An 18,632-nucleotide genomic window follows, 5' to 3' on the forward strand; every position below is an offset into this window, starting at 1 on the left:
GCTTGGAACACTTTTTTCTTCTTTCCCTGATTAGCATATTCCAGCCTATACTTTAAGACCTAAAATAGTTTTTTGCTTCCTTTGGAACCCTCCTTGACACCTCCTCAAGATGAGGCATCTGTCACAATGAAGCCAAATTAATCTCTCATCTGTCTGACCCATACTACATTGCCCCATGTTTAGTGCACTTGTCTTGCTGTTTTCAGTATTTATAAATCTTATTATCAAGCCAATAAGTATCCCCTTCATCTATGTATTAACTTGTCAATACAGAACTTTCAAATGCTGAGTTTCTAGGATCCTACTTATAGCTCTCCTGTGATGGTCAGTACATATCCTCATTTGGTCTCATTTGATTTTCCACTGGTCAGTTTAAAGGTACAATATTATGAGTCATCTACATTCCCTTTTCTAGTTTTTGTTCTCAAAGTTATTTAATCTTTTCAAAACAGTTTTCTTTCTTTTAGGATTTAACTGAAACTTATTTAGAATTGGAGCATTTATAAATTATGAAAAAGCTCAATAATCATTAATGGAAGTTCTTCTGCATTCCAGGTGATGCAACTGTGACAATAGCTCACAGATATACTCCCAAAGAACAATTGAAGATCCATACTCAGCTGGCAGATGTTATCATAGTAGCTGCAGGTAAGTCTTTAGAGGCTGTTATTTGATGGAATATCATCAGCAGAATAATTCCTTCCCTAATTGCTGACATGTCTGTAAGAACCACTTTTTGGGAGAGTTATGTATATGTATGGTTAACTTTCATCGACTGGATTCAGCCTCTTGGCAATCATCATACTGTCCATTGTGCCTATGTTAGCATTTGTCACTTCATTATGGAAAATCTGAACAGCTTTTTGAATGACAGATTTGACACAAGAACAAATGTGCACTTTGCTGATTCCTTTGGCGGACATAATTAAATCTAAACATGAACGAGTTAGGGAGAAACTGGTAGGAAATGCTGTTGAAGGGACAGTAAGGGCTAGCACATGAAGGACCCTGTAGACCATGGTAAGGACTTTGATATAAGCTAAGATGGCTGAGAGTAGGAGATTGACATGGTCTGGTTTATATTTTTAAAAGGTGACTCACACTGTGTCAAGAAGAATTGACTCTAGAGGGGCAAGAATAGAAACACAACAGTTATTGTACTTTCATGTAATGGATCTAGTTTTTTTCCTAATTTGTTTTATATTTGAACATACAAAATAATTCTACCCTTTGCTTCTACCTTTACTTTTGCCACATAGTATTTTTACATTGAAGACGTTGTGACTCTTCTTGCTTTATCCATGACTTGAATGAGAGCCTTTTTCATTTTATTAATTAGATGTTATTGGTAATTTCCAGACTTTACATTTGAATTGCTCAGCATTTACAAGGTATAAAGGGAGAGTAAAAATTCCAGAAGAAATTGAGTTTGATGAAGAGAATAATGATAGTTTAAATTAGTTTCAACCAAATTTAATTCATTTTCTTATGCTAATATAGGCCCTTTTATGGAACTCAAAATATGTATGTGATAACTTCAGGAGGAGTAATTTGCCTCCTTATAGAGTAAAAATAGAAATGTCCTATTTCTAGAAGTTACCACTAAGTTGGTACAGCTAACTATATCCTCTTTTTATGAGAAATTATATTTAGGTGGTATCAAATGCAAGTTTTTGAACTTGCATTGATGTAAGTAAGACAGATGTTTAGAGAGGAAATAAACTCTTTCAGACCACAGATCAACATTAAGTGAAATACTGCTGCAGCAACTGATAGATTTATGGAGACAAATATTGCATTGACTTCTTTTTTAGAAACACTTGGATTCATACACAAGACTCAAAATTTGGTGAGTAGAGAGGAATTTGGTCATCTTTGTCCACCTCTAAGTTTAGACAGAAAGAAATTTACATCATCTTTAAAAAGTTTTACTTGACTCACATGTTAACAACTTGTGAAGAATATTTCACAATTGATCTTAGTTCCCATTTATCCATTATAATATTGAACGAATATTTTCTTCCAGTGGGACAAAACCCCTCAGCATGCATTTATGCTCATGTTTTTCTTGTTATGAGAAATGACAAGTGGTGATCACAATTCTCTTTCAAGAACCAATGACATTTCATTTTGACTAAATCAAACTCCATATCACAAGTCATTATGCCAATACTGTCATCATCCTTGAATTTCTCCCGTAGACTCACCGTACGTTCCTTTATAAAAGCCTAAATCAGCACTGCGTACAAGACATTAAAAGAAAAATAAGACAGAAAAAGAAAAAAGAAAACAAAGAGAAAGGAAAAGAAGCATCAATCTTATATAAAATTAACAAAATAGGAGCCAGAAGGTATTCAGGTGTCTAGGTGATGAGACAGTATGCTCTATACCACAGCCATCCTACACAGGGTATTCTCTGACCACGAGAGGGCGCCAGTAAGGTGTGCAGCTATTTTAGACAATTGGCCGCACACCATCCTAATCCTGGCTGGAAGACATTATGAGTGATGGCAGTGCAAATAGGTCTATTCTTTGCCTTGTATTCCAGCTCTAATGCCTCTAACTAGATGCAAAGGTATGCTAAATGCTGAAAGACAGCCCTATATATAGCCCTGCAATTATCCTGTGGAAATAAACATCTGAGTAATGAGAAATTAAAGGGAAAAATATTGAGAGTTTATAAGAAATAACTAAAGATTACTACATTTTCACTTTCTTAATAATCTCCTGGATGGAGAATTTAAGGACAGTATATATATCGGTAAATTACAATGAAATTATAGAGAAAGCATGAAGTACTATAAGAAATTCATATAACCAGATAAGAAGAATGAAATATAACTAAAATGATCACATTATGCATTATGTGTGGAAATAAACAAATACAATTAACAGTGGGTATTAAAGAATGAGATAGTGATCTAATGGCAGAGGTAGCTGGAACAGGCAGGGCTGGATTATTGTGATAACTAGAATGTCAGCATATATGGAAGCAGTCCCATCTAGAAGTCAGAAAGACTAGAAGGAGGAGGAGTGCATGATGTATCAGAAACATCGATAATGTCTGAGAGATTACAGTAAAGAATGTGGTAATAATATCTTGGAATGGACCTACAGAAGAAAAAGTAAAAGGAAATTGTGTGTGAAGATCCTGGGGCATGAATAAAATTAATTTATATTCATATTAATCTCACCCCTCCAGTTTCTCAAATCCCCATAGACCTAACTATATATCACTTACCTTTTAAACATCTCTCCACAAATTCAAGATTTAGGCTAATTTAAAAACTCAAATCTGAAAATCAGATCCTGTCAAACTATGCCTTTAGAAATAAAAGACTTTAAAGCCCTACTCAAAGCTACCTCTCTGAGTTCACAAAAAGACTTAAGCTGTTTCTAGGGCACTTTGCAGTACCACGGTTATCACACTTAAAACCTGTTTATAGTTGTCTGTCACCGTCACTAGACTATAGCAGGGACAGGACTTTTTTTTTTAGCTTGTTAGCCAAGTGCTTAGAACATCTGACACACAGTGGGAACTCAATAAATGTCTGCTGCATTAGTTTTAAGATTACAACTGGAATGAAGACTACTTCAAATTGATACATATTTAGCTGATACATTTTTAAGAATATAATTTTTTAAAGCTAGATTTTATACATAATTTAGTTACTGGTTAATTTTCATAATGAAAGCATTATTTTTGTGAACTACTAAACATTCTTAGTTTGCCTTTGTAAAGTAATTGATAAAGCCATAAAAGTGAAAGATCTTTTATAAACTGATCCAAGTATGTGTTAAAGTTAAGAAATTATGAGAAGGGCAAAGAAAGTAATGAGACTATTAAAGGCATATAAAATATACAGTATTAAACAGTTGAATGCAAAGAAACATAGTAGCCCCACCTTATCCGTGGGGGATACATTCCAAGACCCTTAGTAGATGCCTGAAAGCACAGGTAGTACTGAACTCTGTATATACTGTGTTTTTTCTTATACACATGAACCTATGATAAAGTTTAATTTATAAATTGGACACTGCTAGAGATTAACAATAATTAGTAATAAAACAATTATAACATTATACCATAATAAAAGTTATGTGAATATGCACTCTTATACTCGTTCTCACTCCTTTTCTCAGTATTTTGACTATACTCATTTTTCCACTTAAAGGAAGCACTATACAGCTTCTCTTTGTCATATTCGAATTTCCAGCATCACTACTCTTGAGTTTTGGGCCATTATGAAGTAAAATAAGGATTACTTGAACACAAGCACTGAGATACCATGACAGTTGACAAGCAAGATGGCTACTAAGTGACTAACGGGCAAGATGCGTATAAAGCATGGAGATGCTGGACAAAGGGATGATTCACATCCGGGTGGTCTTCCAGGACACCACAAGATTTTATCATACTACTCAGATGGTTTGCAGTTTAAAACTTATGAATTACTTATTTTTCAAGAATTTCTTATTTAATATTTCTAGACCTAGATTGACCACGGGTAACTGAAACCACAGAAAGTGAAACTGAGGATAAGGGGGGACTACTGTAGTTTAGGGGAAGTCTTAATTGGCTTGTCTAAGGCTGAAGATAAAGAAGGGAAAGTGAGTCAGATTAGGGCACTGATTCTAAGACTATGTTAAAAGATCCTTTGTCACTGTTATATCTCATGCTTCCACGAAACGGAGAGAAATCCTAAATTTGTAAAAGTTCTAGGAATCTTCACTAACCAGGCATGATAGGCAGTTGTTTTCCAGACATTGTCCAAAGGACTCTTCACTCATCTGAGTAAACTTTGTAGAACTAGCTTCATTCAGAAGATGAGCTGTTGAGTCAATGCCACTCGTATATTAAACCTCTGGATACAGAGTGTCTTAGTTGGCGAAAGCCGGCATTTTGTCCTCTAAGCCGTCCTCTCCAGCATGATGAATGAACCTTCACAATCACAACTCTAGCGTCTCTATTGCGACACTTTTAATGATAGACACTGTAATATAAAACAGAATAAATGGACAATTCAGTCGAGTAATTTGGAATATTCATACTTTTTCGTCATGAAATACAAAATGACCAATCAACTTATTTTCACCACTTCTCCAATCATATTATCAAGTTTAAGATACACACCCATCAGACATCACCCTAGGTTCTCAATAGAGCATTTCCTCTGGTAGATTTCCTCCTCCGTGAAGTGAGCTTAGTAATTTTCAGGATGCCAGAACAATGAGAAGTACCAAGGGGTGGGGCATGGAAATAGTCCATTCCACCATCCACGGTTCATGTAACTTGGGAGTGGAACTTGCTCCCTTACAGCCCTGGGTGCTTCTTGAGTAGATGCCAGCACATTTTATGGTTTCACTGATGCTATTGTTCTTCCCACATTCTACTTCTGATTCTCCATCTAGTCCCCTTTAGCCTCTGCTTCTCCACTTAGAATTCTTTCCTGCCTTCCTAAATTTGTAATCTTAAGTTTGTCAATTGTCCTCAATAATATAGGATAGTATAAATGCACAGACCTTGCTAGAGTAAGAATTCCAGAATTTAAATCCCAACTCTGCTACTTGCTAATTGTGTACTCTTGGTTAAGTCATCCCATCTTTCTGAGCCTCAATCTCTTCAGTGTGAAGAATAATAACCTTTCATACAGGGTTGTTAAGCCAGCCAATCCATGTAAAGAGCACAGTCCCTAGCATCTTGCAAATAATAAATGTTAAATGCTAATATGTTATATGTTAGTTCTTAGGCCATTGCTTGTGAATATTTAAACAATAATTTAGAAATAATAAATCAGTTGATTATTAAGCTACAACTTTGATATCACTAAAGATATCAGGGCCATGCTACCTTGAACAAGCCCAATCCCATCTGATCTCAGAAGCTAAGCAGGGTCGGCCTTGGTTAGTATTTGGATGGGAGACCACCTAGGAAGACCAGGTGCTGTAGATTTAAAATAAATAAATAAATAAATAAATAAATAAATAAATAAATAAATAAAATAAGGGATTGTAAGCTGACAAAGTCCTTGCAATCTGTGAAGTCAACCAAGGGTTACCTCACCAAATATATATACATATATGTATACATATATGTATATATGTATACATATATGTATATATATTTGGTTACTTTTAATATATATATATAGTATCAAAGTTGACTGATTATCATAAGTTAATCTAAGAAGTGGCTTACATATGAGAGACCAGCTTTATAAAAGCTTAGTTTTTACTTACGATTTCTGGTTTCTCAGGGTGATGTGGCCTTTGTTTGTGGCTGTGTATTCTGTTGTCCCTGGGTAAGTCCCCTGTTGCTTCCCTTTTGGAATGGTCTGACTTTGTGAGAGGTTAGGGAAGACAGAGGCACTTAGGTGAAGAGGTTTGTTCTCTCAGACCTTTATCCACCCTCCCAGTCTCTTTCTCTGTATTTGTACTTCCTCTCCCTCCCCATTCCAGCTCCCATGATGCCCCCCCCACCCCCCAGCCCAAGTTACCAAGTAGGCAAAGCCCCCCTGATCTGTAACAAGCAAGCTTCATCAGTGTACAAGAAGATGCTGGACTATAGATTTTTTTTTCTTGATGTCAGACATCCCTAGTGTAAAAACCTAGAAAACATGGATAATAATGGAGGGAGGGAAGGAGGAGAATAACACATACTCCCATCCAGAGCCAACCACAGTTAGTTATTTGGTGTTGGTCTTTTACTATTTTATATTTACAATATGTAAATCCAATATTACACAATTTGTTCGTCTTGTATGTACTGTTTGTATTTTATAGCTCCACACTGTGTACATGTTTCCTTGTAAAATGTATTCTTCTAAAACATGATTTCTAATTACTCCATAGTATTCTATGCTATGGTTATACTATAATTTATTTATTTAATTCTCGATTGTTGGACATTTAGATTATTCCTAGGCTTTTTTAAATATTATAAATTATGCAGTAAACAGCTGAGAACATCATTGTAAATGCCTAAGATTATTTGTATGAGACCTATAATATTTATTATTTTTGGTTTTAAGTTTTTTATTTGCTTATGAATGGTTACTTATATCCTCAAAAACAAAATTAACATGTATAAATTTAAGCTTTATTAACAAATGTTTCTCCCAGCCTGTATTTTTTGTTCATGCTTGCATTTTTGGTCTGTTTGTGGTGAATTTGTCATGACTATCCAATGCTTTTACCATCAAATGCATTTGATTTCTATCACGTGACTTGGCTTGCTCTTTTCAGCCTTAATTTTCACAGCCTATTATATCTTCATAGTATTTTTTTTTTTACCACAGAAAGCCTGATTTCAGTAACCGTGTATTTCCTAAGTCTATTATTTAATTATTTTAATGCTTTATAAAACAAAAAGAAATTGTTTTCTGAATCCTTTATGGTCTGATTATCTGGTTTCTATACCTGAGTTGCCTAATTTTTGCTCGAAACATCTATTGACTTATTCATTCTTATTCTTTAAAAACTAGGACCTGAAAACAAAAGTTTTACATGCTTTGGATATGCTCTGTAGTTTTTCCTGGCCATCCAGTCTATTTTTCTGGACATGCTAGTAGGGATTAAAAGCTCTCTATCTCTCTATTGGTAAATGATTACCTCTCCATTAAAAACAGGATAGGTCCTAGGGTAGCTAACCCATCTCTAATAAAGAGTGGTGTCTAAAGCCATGATATTTTCTCTGGTATATTGGTAGATAATTTAAAAATCCACTCTAAGACTCGTGTCCTTTTTAAATACGTGCCTTGAATATTATCACTCACTTCAACTAGTGACTCAAATAAATGCTATCTGGACTACACTCAAGAGGAGATATAAGGCATTTTTCCCCTACTATTCCTCAGTAGATGTACATCTTTCTAGTTTATTTTTAAATAGGCCTTTATGTGAGACTGTATCAAGCTATAGTTAATAGTTGTAAAAAAGCTGTTTTAACAACACCCATGTAAGGCATAAAATATGCCTTAATATTATACAAACTTTAAATACATCTTGCTAACATGGGATGACTTTGGGTGCCTTTATTGAAGTAGAAAAATCCTCTGTCAAGCATCATATTGCAAATTTTGAAGTGTAACAAAATAATAAAGGAGGAAAAAGAGAATGGAAATACAGAAGACCTAGATGAGATATGTGATGAGAAAAGGAAAGTAAGAATTGCAGTGGAGCAGTATTGAAGGTGAGCACATTGAGGGGGCACTGAAGTGACTCCTACTGTATTGTGGTCTCCAGTAGCCAGGGCCACGTTTTATTTATCTTTGTATTTCTTGTACCTAGTGAAGAACCTTGCACTAGGGATTAGAAAACTCACTGTTGAATGAATAAACTTCCTTCTTTAATTTTTTTTCTTAGAAGTTGAGGAAGGCCTTTATAGGGGCAGATGATCTCTTTAGGATTCATTCAACCTCAGATTCTCCTTAATACCTTGTTTGGGGCTGTTCCACTTCACAAAGGCTTACTCTGGCATTGCATCAGCACCATTGTCTCATAGCTTGCACCTGCAGAGTTCAAAGGTAAAGCAGGGAGGAGGCAGAGAAACAACTGAGAAATGATGACTGTCTTCAGTGAAAAAATGAGAAGATACTTTGCTTTACTGTCTAATGTAGGTAGGAATAGGAACCCTTCTTTGGTGATGTCACCATTCCTGTGGTGTGTTCAGAGTGTGTGGTATTGCTGAATGTCTCTCCCAAACATGTGTCAACTGGCAGAAAGTAAAATGATTTCATTATCTATACTCGGTCATTAGTTGTGGCTTTGTAGTAGCATTCATACATCTAATTAAAATCGAAAATTAAAAAAAAAAATTTGAGGATCAAAATGTCACACATCAACACTTGTGTAATAATCTATACGGAGGCATTGTTTGAAATGGGCTATGGAGACTGTGCACCTGGCTACCTGCTTTAGGTGTGGCTGTGGTTCTGAAGGACATTAATGAGATGGAAAGAAACACTGTATTGGCATGTATCTCCTCAAACAGCTTTCTATGAAAGGCCTTTTTACTCATTTATGTAGTCAAGAGAAGTTTCTGTCTCTGTCCTTTCATCTTTCACCTAAATGCATTTTCTTCAAATTTACTTCTGATTTGGTTAATTAATAATTTCTTATTTTGGAAATGACTTACCTTTGTTACAAAACCTGAGGATTAATGAGCACTGATGCATGAGTGTGGGCTTTATGACTGTGGTTCTTCTCTCAGTTCTTCTCTGAGTGTGAAGATTGCAGGCCATTTATTCTTAGTATCTTAGCACCTAATATGTACCCTTTAAATCAAGATAGTAATCAATATCAGGGATCAGCTATTGCATCACAAGAATATACAGGTGCATTTCCATAATGTTTCTACTGAATTTCTATTATGTTTCATAATTCATACTTATACTTATTTTAAAGATAACCAAGAACATTTCCTTTCTTTGTAAAATATTCACACACACACACACACACACACACACACACACAAAGACATTATAATATACATCCTTCCCAGGATAGTTGGTCAGGATATCTTTAAAAATAATGTGGCACACTATATTAAAATGAACGAGAATCCCTTCATGTTTACTAAGAGTAACATAAGTTATTTTAGGTCACTAAGATATCACCCCAAATTTACTTTTTTTGATTAAAAAACTTTGAAGGGTTTACCCACCCTCTACTTTATGGTAAATTTCTGACTTTTTTATGGAAGCTCTACAAAGAAGTACCGAATGGCTTGGAAAGAACTCAGAAAAATAGGATTAGTTTACCATGAGCACTAGATGAGATAGTATACTTGAATACATTTCTTTGAATACAAATACATAGACTTTAAAGCTTGTTTTGGATATTAGCCTATGAAGAGACATTATCTCAGGTCCCAAAATATATTAGGAATGTATCCTAATAAGAATTGTAATGAGGCTTAAAAAGATAAAATTCAAGAATATTCATCACGGATTTTTTTTTTTTTTTATGATAGCAAAAAGTTAGAAACAGTTTCCATATCTAACAACATGGAAACATTTAATGAATGCTGGTGTATCTATAAAATGGAATTGTTACAGCCAATTATATTCTGAAAAATAATTAGATTAGATTACATTCATGATAGAAATCCAAATATGCCCCTCCACACACTGCCAGACACACATATGACAAACAGAAAGACAAAGATGGAAGAAAAAATACAACTTGAGAAGAGTGGTTATCTTTGGGCTAATGGGTAATAAGTAGGTGATAGATAAATATTGATTCTTTCTGTATCTCTCTGAATTTTCCAACTTGTGTTGATTTTATAATTATAAAATGAAATTTAAAAATATTAAGATGACCCATTTCCAGTTTGTGGCAATATTCTGCCTATTGTCTGCTGGAGCTGTTAACCTTTTCATATAAAGGAGCATGGGAGTGGTCTACTACACTGAAATGGCTCATCTCCTACAAAGTACCAAACATGTTAATTAAATGGCTTTTCTTGGGAAAAAAGAAGAAACGAAAAGAGATATGAATTAAATGGATGATTTGAAATGGGATATAAATTATATCTCAGTAAAGCTTACAAAAAAGAGAGATGAGAAACTGAAAGATTTAGGAAGCTAAAATTGAAGGCAATTTTGGCTTTTAAATTTATTTGCAAATATAAAATAGAAAGAAGTCATCTAATTTTCAATTAGCACCAAGAGGTAGGAGTGGGGCAAGAATATGAAGGAAAGAGGTAGGAAGAGAAAACCTCTACCTGCTTTCATTTGAGTTCCTGACTTCGACCTATGCCATTCTGTTTTGAACATTCCTTGCTGCTGAAGCTCTTTCTTCTTGCCTCAAGCCCCTCGAGCTGTCCAGATGTCATTAATACTTTGTTCTACTATAGACGACCTAGGACAAATCCAAATTTTAACTGAAGTGAGCTTTGTAATAAATAGGGGCATATCCTTTTTTTGTTGTTCTTATGTAAATATTTTAAACCTTAGAAAAACCTATCTAGTTTCGAATTTATCTGATTCATTTCCAGACTAGCTAATCCTTGATATTTTTAAAGAGGCATGCGTAGGAACATTTAAAATTTTTTCTATATGGTTAAATAATTAAAATATTTTCATATTTCTGAGGATCACGGGACATTATTTTTAAAAATTTAGTGGTTATAAAACAGATTTTAAAATAATCTTTGAATAGAGAGTTTCAGTATAAGCTTTTCAATATTTTCTCTATTTAAATATCAGTGTTTTAATGTTTATTTATTATATTAATAATGACTAATGTTTTTGAACATTTTTGAAACATCATCTTATTTAAACCTCAGAACATCTTTATGAGGTCAGTAAGGTTTTTATCCCTATATTATAGATGTTAAAAGTTCAGGCTTAAGAGTGAATTGATTTGCCTGTGATCATATAATGAAGTGGCTGAATCAGGACTGAGAACCATGTCATGCTCTAAAGCCCCTGATCTTCATTCTTTATTCTGCTTTTGGTTATTGCTGCTGTGATTTTGGAAAGTGCAATGTACTTTTATTTTTTTGTTGTTTATCTACTTTCTTTTAAGTACAAGTGTTATAATAATTCAAGGAGCAAGCATCAAGCATACGTAACTGTTTATCAAGAATTTATGATTATGTTAGTCACACTCCACATTTTATTAGTAATACTTTTTAATAGAAACAAAAGAGCTTATTTAAAGATAACAGACCATCTTGTTTAACTTTGCAAAGCTTTCAGAGTTGTAACTACAATTCTCTAACTCTCCGCCAATAAATAACATTTCACATTCACATATTTAAGTAGTAAGAGTTGACATTTTCCTAAGCTGAGTAGAATATTACTACATTTTTATCCCAGTTCTGCTTTTATAAAACACAGCCTACCATGTGTCCCTTTCACTATGTGTGTCAAGTATGAAGAGCATACTCTCACGGAGTGATGCTGACATTCTTTAGAGATTAATAATCTGTTGAAAGAGTAAAAAATTATCCTTCTATCTTTATTCCTTTTTGTCATAGACCCTTGTTTCTAGCAAAACATGTGCTCCAACTTGAAAAACGTAACCTCCTGGGGCATTTTTTATATGGCTTTGATGGCTAAGAAATTAATTTATAAATCAACTCAAAATCTTTTTTTACCTTTATTTATTTTTACATGTTTATTAAATGTTTTCTCATCATCAAATGTGCCCCATTTCCCTTAGGGATTCTGGTCTGTAAACTCTAAATGGAAACTAGTTGGTACACCACTAATTGTGGAATAATTATGTAAAGAAAAGGCTTTCCCCACCCCCCAACCACCAAAGAGACAAAAAATAATGACTCACTAATTCCGACATTGGTTTCCTGGAATCAGCTGGAGATCATAGTCACGTAATAGTGGCTAACAGGAAAAATCAAGGCATTTTTAGTTCACTAATATGTGGCCCTTGAAGCCGTGTTTGTTTTTTACCCTGAAGAAATAACTAGGGATATTTTCTCTCTCTCTCTCTCTCTCTCTCTCTCTCTCTCTCTCTCTCTCTCTCTTCTCTTCACACACTCACACACACACACACACACACACACACACACACACAAATGAATTGCTAAAATGCCAAAAGAAGATTAACATTTATTTATAGAAATTTAAATATACTTTGGCTTTTTTGAAAAAAGTTTGAAGCCATTTACAAAAAGTTTGAAGCAACTTTATATAAGAGACATTTTAACTATACAGAAAGATGGTCACTTAGCATAAAGCTTTATACAACACGTAAATACATATATTTATATTGTGTTTGAGATTTCAATTAGAAAACTAAGAAGCCAAAGGCGATTGTCATTCATTGAATGCTACTGTATGCCAAGCACCAAGCTCTGTGCTTTCATCTACTTAATTTTATTTTTATAGCAAACCTAGGGCAAGGGGTGGGAAATGTTATTGTGTTTATTTTTATAAATGTGGAATGTATTCTTATCATTAGTGTAAGATCACACAACTTATAATTGTCAAGGTGGAGATCTTTTTGCCTTCAAAGCCCAAGTTCTTTCCAGTGACTCAGATTGCATGCTTGTGCAGATCTAATGGCCAACCTGGTTATCCTTCTGGATAACTACTAGTTCTTAATACAGAGCTGTCAGTATTATTCCTTTTTCCCACATGAAGAATTACTCAGACCATACTTTGTCCTATTATGCCACTTGGAGCAAAACAACTGGTGTGCATCCACATTTCTCCCTGGAAGCTGTGATATGGAAACTCCTGGAATTTCTGCTCACGTCTCTTTCCCTTCCTGCCAATCCTTGCTACTATTGCCAGGTAAGACACTCCCAAGACCTGCAGAGACATTTACAGTTGTTTCACCTTCTTATTCCTTTTCAATAGCCCTACAGTGCCAGCCAAGCCAATTAAATTATGAGGCGCGAATGAGAGAAACTACTGAAATAATGTTCTCTCTCCTCTTGGAAGCCCTTTCCTCCTCACTACCCAGAAAAAAGAAACATATCTCACAAGGAAAACTTTGAGTTAATTGGTCAGAATTCTGAGGCTTTATCTGTCACCTCAAGAAGTCTAATAGGGACTTACTGAACTGTATTCACCTGCTTTCTCACATTAACTGATTTTCACCAAACTAAACTATATAGGAGAAGAGCCTTGTTGGCTTTTCTATTTTCATGTGGAACTCTTTTGTCTTTCTCCTAATTAGATTAATGTGCCACTTTCCAAGGACTGTCCTATTAAGCTAGTCTAAAGCTATACTCTCCCTCCCCGCTTTCATTTACTCAACACATTTATTGAGTACCCAGTAGTACTGGGCACTGAGTTAAGTGTTGGATGTACAATGAAACTCACTCAGTTTCTGCCCTCATGGAGCTTGTAGTCTACTCTAAACAGACATCAATCAAATAACAGCATGCAAATGTAATGGTAAAATTTGAAAACTGGTAAGAAAGGAAATTATAGGGCCTATCGGTGCATATATAAAGGAGGACTTGGTCTTGTATTGGGATTGGGGTGGCCCCAGAAGGCCTTTCAGAGGAAGTGGCTGTTTGGCTGTCATATGCTTTTCAAGGGTTTGTTAATAATAGGCAAGAAAGACTTTTGCAGTTTTCTTTTACCAGTTTTAACTAAGCACCTTGCGTATATCTAGTGCATTTCAGTTTCACCAATCATCTTCCACGTAGTACCTTCAAGACCCCTGAGGACAGGGGCTCTGCCAGTTATGCCCACACTCCCAAATGTCAGTCCAGTCTCTTTATGCTCCTATTAGGCTGCAGGGGAAGGGGTTGTCATAGTAGAATAAGAACTCTACCGTAGAGTCTTGAAGCTTTTCAAATCCCCATTTGTGGATTTTATTCATTTTTCAAAGCAAGTTTTGGCTTTTTTTTGGTTTTTAGTTTTATTAATTAGTTTTATTTCTTGGTTTTTAATAAGCATTTTTTTTACCCTAAAAATTTACTCTCTTGATTTCCCTGCTTTCGTCTCAGGCGCATTCAGAGTTCCATGCTCTGCTTAATTTTAGTGTTTCTAAATGAATATGAACATGTCACCCTTATTTTTTAATTCCTTTTTCTTTCTTTTTTTCTTTCTTTCTTTTCTTTTCTTTTCTTTTTTTTTTTAGTTCTTGCATCTCAAAGCATATTATAAGTAACTAGTAATTCTCCCAAAACAGCTTATAGGCAGGATAACAGACACCCGTTATCTCTAAGAGAACAGAGAGCTGTTCTCATTCTCAGAGTGCCCATTCTTTCCTGACCTTCACTTATGTACTGACTTCATCTATGGCAGTGGACTCTGTGATGTTCTGCCCTAAACATTGTTTAATAATATTTTTTTTTTTTTATGCTTCATAGAAGACCAATATTAGAAGTAACACCACTCAGTTTGTTGACAGGTATGACAGGACAATCTTCTTTTTACTATTTTTTTCCAGCTGTTATTACGTGGTTATTATACCTTTAATGTTGTGCCACTCCCTGTTTGTAGGGGGTGGGGTCTCAAATGAGAGTGAAATTATTCATTCTATTCATCACCACAGTCTTTATAATCTACTAGGAAGTGATGTGATCCTCAGACGAGAAAGATGGACAGGGTGAGGAGGTCTTTGCTTGGTGGTAGAGATAGATCTGTCTATTGACTTTGAAGTAAATGGTTACAGTGCCTAATGCCTGATTTTGTCAGTGGGAAGGAAGATATGAAAGCAAAGACTGGTAGTGGGTACAAAAGACACCCAGGTGAGTTGTGGTGAACTTGTACTAACCCTCTGGCCTAGGCTATTGTTTGATTCAAGCAAATGTAAAATTTTGCAAAAGCAGTGTCCCCACTGTGAGCTTGACAGCTTCCCAATACTTAATGTTCTTTTTATGAGATCAATGATCATATTAACAAATATGATTTTTAAATATATAACAATATGTGATATTTGGAAGATCTGCATAACTCAATGAAGTGATATTTTCAAATAAGCAGTGCATGATATTACTATGTCCACTCAAAATGCAAGATAGATGAATGTTGGATTTTAATATTACAGAGTATGGAAAGATCACTGAAATGGCTTCAAATTTCACATTGCACCTAACATCTAACAAGTAAGAAACTATTGTTTATTAAGTTTTGATGTAGATGCAAAGAAAGATAACTACAATTATTTAAAAAGTCTATTATCAATTATCTTAAAAGTTATTATCTATTATCTTAAAAAACTCCTCCTTTTTCCAACTACATATAGGTGTGACACTGGATGTAAAAGCAGATTTGAAAATTCAGCTATCTTCTATTAGGCAGGACATTAAAAGATTAACAAAATTGTAAAAACAGTACCTCTCTTCTCAGTAATTTTGTTTTGTTTTGTTTTGGGATATGTAGTTGTTTTAATTAAAATATGTTATTTATTTTAACATATAACAGGATTATTATTGTTTTTCTAAATAATTAAATATTTAAGCAATTTGTTAGTTTTAATTGCTCATATGGTAAAGTTAATGGACATAAGCCACATAAACAAAGCTCTTTTGGGTCTTTAATAATTTTTAAGAATGTAAAATAGTCCCGAATCCAAAAAGTTTGAAAACTACTAATTTGCATAATAACACTCTTTTCATTTACATCTCTGTTTAAATGTTCAGAGAGGCCTATCTAAAAATAACAGCCTTTTTTTCCTGGCACTTATCATTACCAGACATTATATTATGTATCTATTTATTTATTTGCTTCTTGGCTATCTTTGCTATGAAAATATAGGCTCCATTAACTAAGAGATTTTTGTCTGTTTGGTTCATTGACTATCCCCATCACCTTTTCTAGTACCTGACCCATAGTAGCTATTCTAAAAATACCTGTTGAAATAATGAAACTGTTTCCTATCTAGATATTTTCCTTATACTGCTGAAACTTTAGAGATTCTCTGTAATTTTTAAAAATAATGCCTCATACCTTCACTATTATTTTTGTCTCTCATGGATTTTTATACTTCCTAACAAGTCCAGTCAGTTTCACATGGTATTCTCTTCTGCTTTAACCATAACACGCATTCATATAGAGATGAGGTTTCATTTTTCCTGCCAAGAACACCTGCCACAGTAGCCAGATAAAGCCTCTTAACTACAGACTCCATCCTAGACATGCCAAAGCCCTCAAGGTAAAACTGAATGGAGTTCTGTTGCAAAATGGGAGAGAATGCCTCTTCCTCATGGTAGTCTCTCTTTAAGGGTCACAAAGCATATTACAGAATTTTTAAGGAACGAGCCCTTGTCATTTTTTATTTATGGCTTCTCCCTCCCTGCCACTATGAATGGACTCCATAGGAGCCTGGAATAGAGCCTAGTCTGAGCTAGGAATGCTAAGATCTACTTAGATTCATCTCTCCCCTAACAATAAATATTATGCTGTCTTAAGCCCATCACATATGCCCGACTTTCTTTAAAGCAGGATCTCAATCTTGGCTATACATTTGAATCAATTGAACTTCAAACACACTGATGCCTAAGATCCACCCACAGAAATTCAGATTTAGTTGATCTAGGGTGCAGCTTTGTCATTGAGAGTATTCAGATTTCCCTAGATGATTCTAATGTGCAGACCTTGGTGAGTTGTCCCTCAGAGGCTCCTCGGTCTTCCCCACAGGGACTTTTGTCACGCCCATCCCTCTGTATCATTGGATACACCCGGCCATAGTTTTTCCAAGAATTGACTGTAATGTAAAACTAGCTGTTTCCAACATTTTCAGTAAAGAAATCAAGTCTTTTGTAAATTTTGGATACACATGAACTGGAATGTGATCAACTGAAAGCTAATCAGTTTTTCTCTTCTCCTAAATGCATAGTAGAAATTAAAAGACTCCATCTTCATCTCCAGCCATTGCCCTCAACGTCCTAGACTCACACCATCTCAAACTATTTTGAGTTTCCTTAAACCTACAAAGTTCATTGGAACTTTTGTGTGTGTGGTGGTGGTGTTATTTTTTGTAGTCGGTTTCCTCCATTCAGAATAGCTTTTCTTGCCCCTTTCCCCTTATTCTCTTCAAGGCATCTCTCAGAATCAACACAGTCCTCTGGGAAACAAATACTCATGATCACAGGCTAAGTTAGGTATCCCCTCTCTGATTTATTTCCCTCCACTTCTTGGGCATTTCTACATCACTGTGCTATACTCTATTATAATTGTTTGACCCTCTCGTTTGATCATGAACTTTTAAAAACAGACCATATATTTTTCTTAATTTACGAATTATCAGTTATCCAGACAGAGACTAATGCATAGTAAACAAGCAATAATTGCCTGTTAAAATGGAGAATGGACTGATGGATAAGTGTAGTATATGCTGGGAAAAATAATTAGTGGATATTTTATGAAATATTTATATTTGAAGTGTTCTTAGGGGTTAGATATCTATAACTTTTATTTTACATGTGATGAAAGACACTTGCCTAATTTATCTTGGGCCATACTTCTAGTTGTTGTGTAACTAGTACTGGAACTAAGAATTCCTGACTTTTATTCCAGTGTGCTTGCTGTTTAAAATTTGCTATGGGTTTTTTTGTTGATGTTGTGTTGCTTGGTTTTGATATTGGTTGATTAATAATGATTTAGATGCTACTATGTGAGAAAGCCTAAGTATGAGTCAGATATTTGGATAGAGTGCTTCAGTTCTTAAGCTTCTCAGTTACCACAATCCATGCTATCTGCCCTAATGGTTGAAACCATGGCCTAGTGCTATCCCATAGTAAATGTTTAAATAGTTCCTTTGAAATGCATCAGAGATCATTAATATATCAAAACATATGGTAAGATGAGTTGCATAGTATTTGCACTTAACCTAGATAAATTTTTGAAGCAACAGTGAAAGTAAAAAATAAGAGTGAGAAATAATATTTTAAACAATACAGGCTATGTTACTTGACGTTTCAATTAATTAGGGTATGCCCGAGAATGGGGTAGAAATATGAACACACTTGGCCTTCAGACAGTCTTAGTTCCTACAAATCTCTTAGAATTTGAGTCTCGTGCTACATTTTGTGTGAATCTAGAGACGCAAGAAATGGTTTATTTTTCATTCAGCATAATCCCTAAACCTGAGCCAACTACCACCTTTGGTGTCAACCAAGGAAGCCTGATCGAGTACTGGTGAGAAAACTGGTCATGTTGGATTTATGGAGAGGCAGCAGGTTGTTCTTCAATATG

General features: G+C 34.8%; 1 protein-coding gene across 6 annotated transcripts in view; it reads left to right on the top strand.

Moving 5' to 3' along the window:
* MTHFD2L (methylenetetrahydrofolate dehydrogenase (NADP+ dependent) 2 like) overlaps nucleotides 1-18,632 on the top strand; it is a 115,882-nt gene that overhangs the window by 44,766 nt on the left and 52,484 nt on the right. For 5 of the 6 annotated variants that reach the window (XM_039845451.1, XM_039845452.1, XM_039845454.1 and 2 more), the window contains one exon: nucleotides 556-648. In XM_039845451.1, coding sequence (XP_039701385.1) covers nucleotides 556-648 — 93 coding nt within the window. Of the gene's footprint in view, nucleotides 1-555; nucleotides 649-15,483; nucleotides 15,561-18,632 lie in introns of those variants that run through there. The other variant, XM_039845448.1, reaches the window with a different exon arrangement.

This window comes from Pteropus medius, unplaced genomic scaffold (assembly GCF_902729225.1).
Source record: "Pteropus medius unplaced genomic scaffold, Ma_sr-lr_union100, whole genome shotgun sequence".
NCBI lineage: Eukaryota > Metazoa > Chordata > Mammalia > Chiroptera > Pteropodidae > Pteropus > Pteropus medius.